Source organism: Botrytis deweyae (assembly GCF_014898535.1).
Source record: "Botrytis deweyae strain B1 chromosome Unknown BDEW_062, whole genome shotgun sequence".
Taxonomy (NCBI): domain Eukaryota; kingdom Fungi; phylum Ascomycota; class Leotiomycetes; order Helotiales; family Sclerotiniaceae; genus Botrytis; species Botrytis deweyae.
Window position 1 is genome coordinate 102411 of NW_024066269.1, and position 15348 is coordinate 117758.

General features: G+C 43.3%; 4 protein-coding genes across 4 annotated transcripts; 2 read left to right on the forward strand and 2 right to left on the reverse strand.

The window, feature by feature from the left end:
* Positions 1 to 280: 280 nt before the first annotated feature.
* Positions 281 to 1834, reverse strand: EAE98_012283 (uncharacterized protein; the record flags this gene model as incomplete). Its single annotated transcript, XM_038959908.1, has 1 exon — positions 281 to 1834. The coding sequence occupies one exon, from the start codon at positions 1832 to 1834 to the stop codon at positions 281 to 283; it is 1554 nt and encodes a 517-aa protein (XP_038803749.1).
* Positions 1835 to 3565: 1731 nt separating this feature from the next.
* On the reverse strand, positions 3566 to 4930 carry EAE98_012284 (uncharacterized protein; the record flags this gene model as incomplete). Its single annotated transcript, XM_038959909.1, has 1 exon — positions 3566 to 4930. One exon carries the CDS (start codon positions 4928 to 4930, stop codon positions 3566 to 3568), a length of 1365 nt encoding a protein of 454 aa, XP_038803750.1.
* A 414-nt stretch (positions 4931 to 5344) lies between these two features.
* EAE98_012285 (uncharacterized protein) lies at positions 5345 to 7449 on the forward strand (the record flags this gene model as incomplete). Its single annotated transcript, XM_038959910.1, has 3 exons — positions 5345 to 6025; positions 6077 to 6316; positions 6367 to 7449. The coding sequence occupies 3 exons, from the start codon at positions 5345 to 5347 to the stop codon at positions 7447 to 7449; spliced, it is 2004 nt and encodes a 667-aa protein (XP_038803751.1).
* A 1059-nt stretch (positions 7450 to 8508) lies between these two features.
* Positions 8509 to 11592, forward strand: EAE98_012286 (uncharacterized protein; the record flags this gene model as incomplete). Its single annotated transcript, XM_038959911.1, has 1 exon — positions 8509 to 11592. One exon carries the CDS (start codon positions 8509 to 8511, stop codon positions 11590 to 11592), a length of 3084 nt encoding a protein of 1027 aa, XP_038803752.1.
* Between the last annotated feature and the right edge of the window lie 3756 nt (positions 11593 to 15348).

Here is a 15348-nt window from a genome sequence, read left to right on the forward strand (position 1 = left end):
GTCTGAAATATAAATATGTAGAAGATTCTCATTGCCAAGATTTTTCATTATCATATGTCGGTAGGTATCTAAAGCCACAACAAATCCTCCCTTTCATTTTCCAGACCGTTGGGAAGAAATGGGAGAAAATGCTAACTGGCGTCTCTAACAGGGGAAAGTGAAGAAATATTGAAATCCCCTGAATAACCAGTATCTAGGAAACTGTCACATCCAAGGGTAGTTCAATCTCTAAACAGAACCACCAGAAACAAAACCAAACACACATTGAGTCCTTTAAACACTACATGTTCATGCCCGTCTCCGCTTCCATCTCTCTTTCATCCTCAGAGTCTAACGATGGAGATACCAAATTGCCATGTTCATCGCCATGTCTTGTAGCCTTCTCAATTGATTCTCCACCATCTCCAGCGTGTCCAGCGTGTCCAGCATCTCCAGCATCTCCAGCATCTCCAGCATCTCCATCATTTCCACCACCTCCATCATCTCCACCCTCAACTCCCTTATTCCCCTTCGCAGAAGGCAGACGACCACTCCGAGGATTATTCCCAATCACCTGATAGTACCAATTTTGATGCTGATAAGCATACCCATCCGGACCCTCCAGATTTCTCCTCAACCAAGTCATCTTCTCAACAGCAACCCCGACAGCGTCCTCCAAATTCTTGAAGAAAGGCTTTTGAGATTCCTTGAATCCCTGCAGATCTTTTATTTCTTCTCCTTTCTCGAATCTCTTGGTGGCAACCAGGAAACTGACGATTTGTTGACGGACTTCGAAGAGATAGGGAAGATCGATGTCGATTGAATTCCAATGAGCGGCATTGGGGCTGGCGTCTCCGCTGGACATGAAGACGCTGTAGAGACGTTGGTAGTCGGAGGTGAGTTTGAAGAGTCTATCTCGAAGCTCTTCGGCTTTTTCGGAAGGGATGTGGTCGAGGGTAGTAGTGGGAGCTTGTGTCGGTGGTTGTGGAGCAGAGTTGGTACTGGGGTATGGAACATCTTGTGTTGATCGGTGGTGCTGTGTGACAGCTGGGGTTGATATAAATTGTCGTGTGGCAGAGCTAGTGTTGGTAGGTGGATTAGCCTGCGATGATACGGGAAACTCTGGAGCAGATCTAACGTTGGCAGGTTGGCTAGCCTGTGATGATGAAGGTAATCGTGGAGCATTTTTCCTATTGGATTTTGGAGCAGCTGATGCTAACGGAGGGGGTCGTTGGGTGAAGTTATTTTTGGTCGGTGGGACAGCATGTGCTAATGAAGGTAGTTGCTGATTAGAGTCGACCTGATTTATTCTTGAGCTTGCTCCTCGAGGATTTGGAGTAGGAATGAAAAGACGGGAACCATGGCTGTTGCCATCACCATCTTTAGCGTAACTTTGCTCCTCCCAAATGTCTGGACCCAAAGGATTGGCATGAGCTGCACTATCATTCCTGGTATTACTATATGTCGCGTAGCTCTGTGGTCTCCAGTCAATTTGCTGTAGGGAGCTGCCATGAACTTGACTCAGAGGCTCTCCTGGAAGTGGTTGCCACTTGAAGGGGTCGGCAAAACGGTTTTGTGGATCAGGCCTCTGAGATGGTAGACTTGGTAAATTGAAAGGAGGTACAGACTCTGGGTTCTGTCCTGTGGTAACGTCTCGGACTTGTTGCTGGTCATCATTCATAGATGAATGTTGTGGAGTGTTGTCCGAGATAGGAGGTGCAACAGGTAGTCTTTGATCAAGTTGAGCTGTGACAAGAAGAGTTCCCTGTGGTCTGGATTGTAGAACTTTAGGATTTCCCGAAACTTTCCTATCCTTGTGAGTGCCAGAACCGTTCTGGTTGGGTGGTGTAGACATTTTCCGATCAGTATATGGTACAGAACAAGTAAACTCTATAACAATTGACAATGTTAGTCGAATAACTCGAAGATAATTGGCATTCACGTTGAATGAGGAAAGAATCAATAAACTTACCTAAATGTACAACTTGATGTAATGTTGTGAAATAGAAAATGTGTTATTCCAAAAGCTGCTTCTGTAGACAGAAAGTAAAAACTGATCATGAATTTTACATTTTGTGCTCGGGAAGTGAGCCTAATATAGACAGATTCGAGTGAGATTTTGATTATTTGGGTCACGATGGTGAATATCTTCTTCATCTTGGGAGCGCCTCGGGAATTTGATGAAGAAATCAGTAAATGAGTAACAGTATAACAAAGAAATGAGTAAATAGACAGATGATTCGATTCGAATTTACTAGCACTACTATGAATAAATGAGCAATTATATTGAGAAATGAGCAATCAAATGAAGAAATGAGATATTGAAATCTCATCTCCAATGTGAAAGTAGAAAAAATATCTAGTTAGATGACTTTTCAAAACACTAGCATCAGTTTCTTCAAGGGAGCAGAAGTAGTCGGCCGCTTAAAGAGCCGACTACGATTGCTAGTACCCGTCTAGTTTGATAAAATATGAATTAGGTGTATAAATTTTATATATGCAGAAAGAATAATTAAGAATATATTGCCTGATATTGACAAGAAGGAAGAACTACTGAGTAAAGTGATCCAGATATATAGCCAGTCCTAGTCACACAAGTTCATTGTTACTCATAGAAATCATCACTTGCACAAACTCTGTAGAGATATTATAATGTTTCTCCAATAGCTTGCCCTGAGTCAATCCATATACTTCGAGTTCCAAAATGGATGCTAATGGCAAAAGACAAACAATCATAACAAAAGAAACAAAAGACTGCAGCAAGGCGACTTGCCCATGTTTTGGCTCCATAGACAACAATGAAAATCAGGACAAATCTATGACTACTTCATGAAGAAAATGCTCCATTTGGTATTTGTTAGTTCAAGAAGTGTTCAAAATGATGTCAGACCGATTGTTTTACAATTTTATCTCCTTATTAGGACTTTCAATTTGTGTTTGATAGAGGACATCAAACCCAAACAAAATCTTCAGTAACAAAATTTCTCTTCTAGCAACAAACAGACTAGGTCCACTAACTTTCTGTTTTTCAACAATCAATCGTTCTACACTCTAAATCGAGTAAGAATTGCACAAAAGAGCTATCAATGACAATAGAAAGCAAACTGGAACTTGAGCTGGTGTTATGCAAACTACATCTCCATTCTACTAAATTCTGTATCCACTTTCATCATGGGACCTGGTAAACTCTTCGCTCAACGGAGGGTTGAGTTTGCTTTGACACATCAAACAGGACCGTTGATTTATACTTTGTGAATTAAGCTACCTACCGTTGAGTATCTTCCAAAATTAGTTTGCAAAGTAGAAGGCCACACAAATATCGCTCAGCCAGCTTGGTTTGTGATGGATGGCACGTAAAGGGAGAGTGAAGGGGGGAGTGTTCTAGATACTATTACATCGATCAGGAAGGTTCTGGGGCTTGATAGAAAGTCAAAATTCGGTAAGGAGAAGAAGACCAAGGGAACACCAGGGAGAAACTGAGAAGATATCGGGCTGCAATCTCGGCGCAAGTCCGTTCATGTCGATACTCGGGAAGTAGCATCGTCATATGATTGAGCAGCCATAGGAAGAGACTTTGAAAGCCAACCTAAATAATTTCATTCTTCCAGCCATCTAAACCAAGTATCCCACCCTCGGTTCTGGGGTCGATTGGCCATTTTCTAGCCGCCAGTATATCCAAATCGCTCCTCCAGCCAGCTTCCCACATTTCGATACCTGTCCACCCAATCATAGCTGCATTATCTGTACAGAATTTTGGAGGTGGAAACAATAACCTCATATTCTTATGCCCCCAAACATCTAGTAATGACCTCAATATATGCTTCAGATACTGATTTGCAGCAACACCTCCTGAGACAACGAGGGTTTTTGTTTCCTTCAAATCTGGGCGCTCAAGATTTAAAATCACTCTAGAAGCAAGGTGTTCAAATGCGATTCTCATAGTCTCTTGAGCAAGTAATCTCCTTTCTACAACATCCATTTCTGGATTACGGTTCATAATGCGCTTGATTTGGCTTCCGACACCAGAAAACGAGAATTCTGAATTGTAAGATTTTAATGGACGATGACCAGTACTCATGTAGGGTGGTGTTAATGTCCATTCATACTTTGTTGGCCTTGGAATCTGTGCAATACTCTTTTGAGAGGGCTCGTAATCATATGTGGAATTGGGAGTAGGAAATGCGAATTCTTCCATAACACGTCCATACATGACATCCGATGCAGATTCAATTACAGAAGCTGGTAAAATATCTCGTGCTGTCTTGTCAACCATGTCTCCAACCGCAAGATCCGAGGTTGTTGCCAAGATTTCGTGGTCGCAAAGTTGACGAGAATGGACAAGCATGGTGTGTCCACCAGACACCAACAAAGAGAGGAATGGATATGAAGGATCATTCTCATACTTTTCGTTTCCAGTTTTGTTTCCCGCTTCAAGGGCGGAAACCATTCGTGGCGTTAGAGCATGCGCCTGCATATGGTTCACACCTAATAGAGGGATTTGCCATGCCACAGCCAAACCTTTCGCAGTATCAATACCAGTGATGAGATTCGCTCGCATCCCTGGGCCTCGGGTCACGGTTATGAAATCTGGCTTTTTGTATGACTTAGGTCCATGATGTGATGCGACGGCTATAGTGTTCTCAAATGATGCACCCGTGGAGTCTTGTCGAGGTAGAGTCCTGATAGCTTCTTTCACCAATTGTGCTAAGTTCTTCTGATGAGACTCATGTGCTGCGATAGGCCACACTCCTCCAAATGATCTGTTGTCCGATGTAACCTTAGAATTGAAGTGTAAGGTGGCAGAATTATTTTCATGCTTCTCTACAATGGAAACGCTTGTATCATCGCACGAAGTCTCAATCGCCAGCGTCAGGAGAGATCGTTTGGGAGTGCGACATAATGAACTCTTCGTGTTGCAAACACGCCTGGAAAGGGGACATAGTGACTTCATAAAGTACAAGTCCAATTCTGAGGTAATATTGGAGGTCGATCTTGAGAATAGATTAGAGGCTCGAAGGAAAGAGAGGTTGAGGCAAGGCTGAGCCTGATATCTTGAGCCACAGAATGCTGGTGGGGTAGCTTCAGCCACAGCCAAACTTTCCTCGTGCAGCCGCAAAGTCGACCAACGGCATCGTCATCAGAGGCAATACAGCCCCGTTCAGCCTCGCAGTAATATAGAGGCCATTGCCTTTCTTGGCTTATTGGAAAATACCCTGTGTTTACATTCAGATACCGGTATCATCACCATCGGTGGAACCTTTGATAAGGTCGATAAATATCTTTCGAGCCCGAGAATGATCAGAGTCAAACAATATCCTTTACCTAGCCAGGTAATTACTGCGACGAAACCAATCGAAAGATTATGATGCGTAATGGGGAACCTCTGGTCTCCCAAATCCTGAGTGGTTCATCACTTCACATTGAAGCCGATGGCATACGATCGAAAGCAAAGGCAAAAGCCAAACGCCTGTTGAGGATTGACGGTAGCAATTTCACATCCGAAGATAGTGAAGAGGACGAATTTTTCGACGCTGTAGTGGAGGAGATCAATCAGAACCCAGCTTTCGACGCAGACAAGGTACTAAATACCTCCAGATTGGGAAATGGATCGCGAGTAGAAAGAACAAAAAACATCTTGCAGGGGACTGCAGACGCTATAGCTCACCCTATCGCGTCAATCAAATCGAAAGCCACAAGACAAACTGCGGGGAAATTGGCCAAAAGTCGACCATATCTCTCAAATCAAGCAAACTTTGATTTCCTTGAAGCTCACGACGATTTACAGCAAGCCAAGGACGCTCAACATGCTGGCGACGATGAGGATGCGATTGAGGACCATATAAATAATATATACTACTTCGAAAAGAGGGTTGACAAGATCCAGCGAACTCGAGAGGAAATGCGTGTTGCTTGGGTTACCGCCAGACATGTTCACCGTGTTCGAGCTGTTGATAATATTCCTCCACCACTCCCGCCCATACAGCATTTTGAAAGGAAGGATGATCATGGGTTCACAGAATTCAAATGGGAAAAATGGATTGGATATGTGAGTCCGCACAGTTTTGAAATTATCAACCTCATTCTAAGTGGTCAATAGAAACTTCTTCATGGCTCACGCCCTTTCGCCGCGCAATACATCGATGATTTTGAAGAGCTTCCCTTCGATATCGACACTTTCCGCAGACACGTAGAAAGACTGATTATAGTTAGTGCTCCATTGCAGGAATTCGCAGTAGATATCAGGAAGATTTACAGATGGGAGGACCAATGGCGAACATCTAAATGGTTGATATCATATCTATTGCTTTGGTATACATCATATATCATGTCATTCTTGGTAAGTAAGTTTCGGATACAAAGTATCTTCTCTAACCTTTTTGTGTTCAGTATGCGTATATTGTCTACGCGACTGCAAAGAACTACTATTACCCTTCATCGGTGTCCGCGTTGCGGGATGAATTCTCAAGAAATATTGATCGAGGAACTACAGCTTTGAAGGCCGGAGAGCTCATGGACCAGCATGGAAACAAAGACTGGCTAGGCCCTCTTTTGGAAAAACTCGGCCCATATCTACAGTTACAAATTGCAGATTTGGCCAACTTACTTGAGGTCTACGACAGTTTTATTCACTTTCGCCGCCCGCAGAACACATTTCACTCTCTTTTCCTTTTTTCGGCCGTGTTTCTACTTAGTGCATGTGCTTCAATGCAGTTCACCATGAAGGTATTCTGGTTTGTAGCCGGTCTTATATTTTTTGGCTGCTGGCCTATCAGCTCTTTATACCCCCGATATCGCCTGCTGGTTTCGCCGCTCAAGTGGGCTCTTTGGGATATTCCCACATACCCAGAATGGTCTCTCCAATATCTTCAGGAACGTGGATCTTCTGCCTTAAAAGAAATCAACCTACACGCATTAGAGAATTCAACTGACCGATTCGGAAGTCCGGAGGTAATGGTGGGACCAGTGGGCGACGATGCAAATAGCCCCAAAGCCGAGACGATGCATTTTCAAGCTCTCGGTTTGGGCACCATGCATAAAGAATCTAAAGATCTTCTGTCATTTCGTTGCACTTTGCATCATGTTCCAGGACATCTCATAATTTCTGCCAAAACCATTCGTTTTGAAGCTTTAGTTTCCAACATTTTGCCCTGCAAATCGTTCAATAAACCATACAGTGAGTTAATCGAAATGTCGAAACAACAGACGAAAGATTTGCTGTTAGCTTCACTAGCGAAAATGACTATTGGAAAGGATAAACTAGAGCTGAAGTTTCGCGGGGAAGCTGGTGGCGACATGCACAGTGCGAGACAAAATGGGCATGTGGTTGTACTACTCGAGAATATGAGGGGAAGGGATAAGGCATTCAATAGTATTGTTGGCTTCAGCGGGGTGAGATGGCAGTGTTTGCAAAAGGCATCGGGAAAACTTGCTGAAATGGAAAATGAATCATCGAACGCGAGCACTACTTAGCGCATTTTGCAATTTTTTTCCACGAACATCGGCGATTACATTAGGGACTGAGCTAATCATAATTCCGACCTTTTTTATTTAATTTCAGCTTCTTTGTTATCTATTTGGTACTAGTCCTCCTCATTACAATCCCACTACGGTCGTTCCAGGAAGAAATTTGACACTCGCCGACTATACGCAGACACACAGACTTACAAGATTTCACACATGGTTGGACCGGGCGGTGACTAATTGAGTTAATGGATTTGATGCTTGATCGCTGTTTTCCATTGAACCGATATTTGAGTAATTTGATGGACTTCATGATTGGATTTTGGAAATTCAAGGAAACTATGATTTGGATCTGACTGAACGGCTGTAGCTCCATCACAATCGAAATGAAGCAGTGGCGGGACGGTACATATGTACCATGATACTTGAAATTGCGAATCATTTTTATCAAGCCATCAACCAATTGTTGTTAGATCTCCATCTTTTGAAAACGAACCAGCCAACCGTTCCCCAACAGGCACTTTAAGTGAACATTGGACCCTGAGCTTTTCATGGTGTCCTTTTCTGTGCCCTTCCTTGCATCTCGGTTTTATCCTTGCGCTGATTACCCACTTCGCGTATTTCAGCTCGTGCGATGAACTCCACTCTATCCCTAGTGGGCTAGACTTTGATCTAAACCCAGACATAAGATTAACACTAAGAGAGATCTGGGTAAAGATAGCCTATGACAATACGAATCCAACCCTTCGGCGAGTCCATCACTGGTACTTCCATGATTATTTTCACTCAATAGCTTGGGCTTATATTAGAGTTTGCGTTTGTAGGTAAATCAGAGATAAAGATTTTAATGGCGATAACTGGAAATGGATCGAGCTCGTCAATTGTTGGCGAATCAAATTCAAATATCTCCTGTACTGTGAGAGGTCTGAGGGCGAAAATCCCAACAGTCCGGGGACTGTAATTCTACGAAATGATAATCATAAAAGTCTCCCGTTCTCCACCTTCTATTGCTTTTTCTCTGAATACAGATTGGTCATTTACTTTCTTTTTCAGTTCTCCCAAATCAGTATGAGTACACAGGCCGCTGCAGTGTCCAGGCAAAGAGCCGAGGCCGCTGAATACTCATTCGCTGAAGCTCTCTCATTAAGCTCCAAGGACTCCTTTCAACTTCTATCCAAAGGAGAATTGGGCTTACCATTATCACCCAATAGTCCAAGTACCAATCACAACACTTATAGCATTTTTCCCGAAAGAACATTGGCTGAAAGAACTCTTCCCGAAAAAACAATACCTAGAAATCTTGCGCCACCCCCGCAGCAAAAACAAATCATGGCACCACCAACGCCAAATTCAGGAAAGTTCTCCAAGGCTCAAGCACAATGTATGCAGCTTTGCCTGAAGACAACCGCTCTCAGCGATCGCATTTCAGTTAGGGTCTTGGAATACCTTACAACGGTGAAAGAGCTACCTCAAGGTTTCGAAGCCCTCGCCCATGACTTTCTCGACACTTGTCACATCCTTTTTTCAATCGAAGCTGGACTCGAAGAATGCAATCATCATGTACAAAACTTCCCTATCGAAATGATAACAGAGCTCGATCACAAATTTCGAGCTACCCAAGCAAATTTCCAAGTGTTCTACCAGTTGCTTGCTAAATTTCTTCAACATGAAAATGTGGGAAGTTTCAAGCGAGGTTGGGGGAAAATCTTCAGTAACACTCCTAATGATATCAGAAAAATGGCCGGCACATTGAGTAAAACAAGGGATGATTTGAGGATGAGCGCATTGGTTTTCCAATGGAGTTTGGGAAGTGACAAAATTGAAAAGGAGTTGGGTATTGGCTACCTTGGCTTAGCTGCGGCGCTCAATAGAATGGACGAAAAGGCTGGACGCAAACCCAGCAAGACTTCAGACAGCTCAAGTTCTACGCCAATCATGCCGTCGCCTCTTGGACTAGGAAACGGCGATGCTAGTAGCCATTACAACGTCCAAGCACCACAAATGCCCCTTCCAAATTTCCCTCTTCCCCCACTACCCACCAACGGATGGCCCGGTAGAACATCTTCCAGTCAGCACCCTGAGCCTTTGGTAGATAGAGCATCTGCTGGAGATAGAGCATCTGCTAGAGATGCTTCCCTACTTCTGGGCTCAAACCTTCAACGATATAATACGAATAGTGTTCATACTCCCATGAGTCCACAAACCATCAGTTCGCATGATTCCGGCGAGAGATCCTATACAGACTTAATCAACTCCTTTGATAATCATCATATGAACCATCACCTTGATGATGCCCGATCGCATACCGAGACTATTGAATCTGGCAGTCTCATCAAGGATGTCGATGGATTGATAATAAACCATTCCGAGGCAATCCGACTCAAGGCAGATCCCGACAACATGCCTCGTTGGAGTCCTCGAGGTAGTGCGGGCTCAAATACTGGACCTATGAAGGCTGCTTTGATCTCTGCTATTCGCGACAAAAACCACAAAGCCGTAGAGAAGTTATTGGATGGTGGTGTATCAGCAAACACAGGGTCAGAAGTCAATGCCCTTAAAGAGGCAATTCTAGCTCATGATGCGGAGAGTGTACGATTACTACTTACTTTTGGCGCCAACCCAAACGAACATGATAGAGATGGAATTACACCTCTAAGAGCATCTGTTGACAAATCCTTCCTGGCTGGAGCTACCACACTTCTGAAGTACGGAGCTGATCCTAATCTTGTTGCTGGTATCGATATGGAATCACCTCTTGTTGTATCAGTTATGCAGAACATGGTCGGCTTTTCACATCTCTTCTTGATTTATAATGGCGACGCCAATCTCTCTACCTCGAATGGCGATACGCTTCTCATCGCTTCTATCAACAAAAGGACATCTAAAAAATTCATGGAATTACTACTCAAATACGGTGCAAACCCCAATGCTAAAAGTAAGGAGGGAAAGACCGCTCTGTTTGAAGCCATTACATGTGGAAGAGCAGACATTGTCTCTATATTATTAGAAAATGGGGCAGATCCCAATCTCCCAGGACCGAAACACATGCTCTGGCCTGCAACCTACCAAACCGCTTGTCTCCAATATCTCCTTACACATGGAGCGGATCCCAAAAAATGTCCAGGAATCATGGAATTGGCGACCAGTATTAACAACATTGAATCAGTCCGTACTCTCCTTACACATGGCGTTGATCCCAATGCCAAGAAAGATGGCGTATACACTCCATTATGTACATCAATCCGAGACGACCGACCAGATATCTTCCAGCTCCTCCTCAGCAACAAAGCCGATCCTAACACCATGGCAAGTGAATATCCGGCTTGGAAATGTGTTACCCATAACCGAATTCATTTTCTCCCCGCCTTGGTAAGTGCCGGAGCAGACATTCACAGTCCCAAAGGTATTGCCGAAATGGCAGTAAGTTGCAATAACATGGAAGCACTCAATTGGCTTCTCGACCAAGGTGTCAACCCCAACGACAAATCCGCGAAAGGAATGTCACCTCTCACAACCGCTATCCGCGAAGAACGCCTCGAAATGATTGATCTCCTCTTATTACGTGGAGCAGACGTCAATGTTCGAGGTCAAGACTGGCCTGTTTGTATGGCAGTTCGCAGTCCTCAAATTCTCAAACGCATTCTATCTGTGATGCCGGAACCTCGTGCTTACAAAGGAGTCTTGGAGATGGCAGTTCATGCAAATCAATTAGAATCCGTTAAGTTACTTCTTGCAGCTGGTGTATCAGTTGAAGACAAAAACGGCGGAGTCTTTTCGCCTCTCACAACAGCCATCCGCGAAGATCGCATTGAAATCGTTAAATACCTTCTCAATGAAGCAGGTGCAGATATCAATGCTCCTGGTGAGCATTTACCTATCGTCAAAGCACTTCGTCGTTACCAGGGAGGCGAGACAGACATGATTGAATTGTTATTAGATCATGGTGCAGATCCGAATAAAATCTACCGAGGCTGGAACGCTATTATGCAAGCGATTGAGAATGGTGATGCCGAAATTTTGAAGCTGGTGGCGGGAAAAGCGGGAGTCAATTTAGAGGCAAAGGATGAGATGGGGAGAACGGTCAGCGATATCGCAGCTAGCAGGGGATGGAACGAGGCGGTTACTATCTTGCACGATAACATGTCTTTGTGAGATTAAGATAGAGATTGAAATGGGGAACAGGGATTTTTTGATTTTTTTCCCAATAGCTGGGCGTTTGGAATCGGAAATACTTGGCATTGTTTTGCACGGCTGGAAAGGTTTGGGGTTAGATGGAGCATCTATTTGTACATAGATTATTTTTGTGATTATTCTTTTGGACTACCATGATTACCCCTCTTCGATATATATCAATCTATATTCATTTCCGATATCTTAAGATCTCATACATTGCTGTTGACTTTTTAATATATTTTACTTTGATCTATCTATCTAATCGTCGTACTACAAATCCATGTCGAAACCCAAAATCCCATCAAAATCCCATACATTCCCATCCTCTTGAAATGACACCCAACATATATTAAAGACTCCACTTCTCACATTCGCATACCAACAACCAGCAATTGATCGTCGAAAATTAAGATTGATTTTCCGATCATCGTTGATCCGTCCACCATACACGCATCTCATCCACATCATCCACTTCATCTCCGAAACCTTGGACGTCTTGCTCGCCGAGCTCGCCTCTGGGTTATCATTCCTCCTGACAGGGATTCTCTGGCTAATCAACATAACCCCGGATCAACCGAAGGAAAATCCATCCCTCTAGCGATGCGATGGATCCACAAAGAAGGCCTAGGCTTTTTTAGAATTTCGGAGCCCTGTGAGGCGAGGGGTGTTAGCACGGTTAGTTGGTTCCTGTCACTTTGCATACCCACTTCACGGGGTGTTTAACAATTATTGGGGGGTTTCGGGGGATAAATTGAGAAGGGAAATTTTACTCGAGATTTTTTTTTTCTCTCTTTGGTTATTTGCGAGATGGGAAATGGTTAGTTGGATGGCTTGGTGGTTCGTTGGTTCGTTGGTTGGTATTGGGTTGGTTGGATGCCGGAAATTCCCGCTCTTAGTGGTCTCGTATTGTGTATTTGTGTTTAAAACGCTATGCTACGCCACATTGCTAGATTATGTGCGTGCTGGCTTTTGACGTGAATAATGCACGTAGCACGTGGGGAGTGAGCAAACGTGTGGGGGTGCATTCGATGGGGTGCAGAGTGGGATGGATGTCAGCACTTAAAAATAACGGCATTATTCCGAGGGTTTTGGTTGGTGATTTGACTTTGGGTTTTTGAGATGGGGGAAGAGATGATGGGAAGATAAGTTGATGAGTTTGTTTTTTCGTATGGATCTACATATTGACGGAAGTAGTATTTTGTCAGTGAGGAGGAAGATGAAGATGAGTGTAGCGGTTTGTCTTCAAAAGATGTTAAGCGATGCAAGCAAGTGCATGTATCAGTATCAACCAATTTTTCATAATGGAATTCAAGGTTCTAGTGTGAAGGTCTCCTATCTAAATGCGATTGTGGTAGTTTCAAGATAGTCAAGCACATACATGTACTATCAAGTGAGGTCGTATCGATGACTGTTGTCAGGAGAAAAGTCAAATTCTTAATCTGATCTCTTGGGGTAAAACGCAACTGCGTCAGTGCGAGTTGCATGGACGAAGAGCGACACACGCCAGTGGGTGCATGGACATCTTGGATATGTCCCGCCTTCCAAATATCTTAATGCATGAACCTCCAATTGATTGATATCAAGATTTACCGGTAAAATTTCATTAGCTGTTCTGGAATGTTCCATCACACGAGATCGTAAAGCACTCCAATCAGTGACTAACAGAGATCTCTAAATTCAATTTTATTAGTGTCCCTCCAGTCTGTGCACCCTTAACCCAATGCAACGATATAGTGCCATGACTGGCATGTGAAGCCTTTTGAACTAACGGGTAGTCTCCATGTCTACATTCCAAATACAGTAGCGGGATCTACGTTCTAACCCGGCCCCGATGAACTCTATCTTTCATACCATTCCCGTCTAGCTTACTGTGTCCCTCGTCGATGAGAGTTGAATAGTTCATCAGGAGAAGAGACTGGGTCGTCTCGTACATAGGGTTTCTTAGATATACGTACACCAAGATTTGGGGTGGCGAAGAGTTCAAGCAACAGGTTCAGAGAGTTCTTTTCTCATGAGTACGGGAGAATGTAGAAGCTAGTTATCTAGAAAAGGCGAAAGGTTGAGAAGTCTAATCAGACGCAGATATGGCGGTTCCGAGCAAAGCAAATGATGAATCATTTCCCTATTAGACATCCATGTGATTTGAAGTGAGATCCCGTCTCATCCTGTTATGTATTTTGACTTTTTGGGATAGGTTTCCAACATCATCAGAATAAACAATAGCAAATTACATTAAATAAAATAGGATTGTAAACGAAAGGGAGTTCTTGTTAAAGCTTCGTCTTTTAACAGCTAACTTGTCTACAGATATGCATTTGAAAGAGATCCAAGATAGAAATCAAAGACCATCCTAACTTTCCCCAGCCTGAGACAAAAAACAGCAACACACACAACAGAAATATCAACCACAGCACCAAAAACACAACTCAAAACAAAACACAACCACTTCACCAACCAAGTCGCCAGTATGACATAATTCCACCAACTTGACATAACCCCCGAGCGTATTTTGACCAACTACAAATAGAAATGTATAGGCTTGGTTTTGTGATGTTTGCTTCTCCGTGCTCGCGCCCATGTTTAGTGCTGCGAAACAGTCATGAGAGTGAAGAAGGACCATTGTAAATACTGGTTGATAGGAAGAATGGGCGGCAAAGTGATGGTCTTGGTGGTATTAATCATGATCGTGTACAAGTTGGATATTGAGCACACCAACAGAACGAGATTCTCTGATCATCAATACTTTGGAATCATTAATACGCGAGACGTCGGAAGAGAAGTCTCCTTCTGTCGCTAAGCTACTACGGCTGATCAATAGATCGAACTCTGCGTTGGAGCTGGTGTTTGTTTCATCATGCTATTTTAAAGGAGGTATGGTGTTTAGAAATTCTAGGGGGAGAACGTTTTGTTGCTTTCTCGTTGATGCAATGGTTGCGGACAAAGAATTGGATCACCAGTGGGTGTACGGACTGATGGGATAGCGCCAAAATAAATTTGTGAATATCTTTTGATATATTAAATCATTTATATTAGGAATCATTACGATTCTTGATTAAAGATGGAATAATCAGAATGTGAATTCTGATATCAAACAAATGAAGAATGAATTTATTAAAAATATTGAAAATTAGAAAGTGTCCTGTCAATCTATGCACTCACTGGTGGACCATTCAGCGGAAGTAAGTATGAAGAGCAAGCAAAAGAACGCATGGAACAAACCTCCGAACAAATTAGACTTGAGTACCATTCTTATTCAGGTCTTGGAAGCCATTTGGAAGCGCGTAAATGCATTTTGCAATCCTACTTAAATTAACCAATCAATTCAACTTAATCAGCTCTTTCATTACAGTCCTCAAATCACTTCACATGCAAACACACCCTACAAAAAAGTCCCGCCTCCCTCGTCTTTGCTCTCTCCCAAACACTCAACAACAATGCTCCAACCACATCCAACCCATCTCCCAAGAACTCACATTATATCCCACAAACTCTAAAAGAACCCCCCCCCCTAAATCCTCCACCCCAAAAGCACTTCTCGCTTCGAGAACCAGTAGTATTAATCATGTCTCCACCACCCTTTCCTGATTCCTCGAAATCCCCAGAAAAGTATCCCACAAGTCGAATTACCGATTCCACTTCTCAATCAGTGACACCATCAAATCATTCTTCTCAACCTGGTGAGATCCCTTCTACTCCAGATGCGCCGTTTTCTCGACCACGACTAGGACTTGGGAG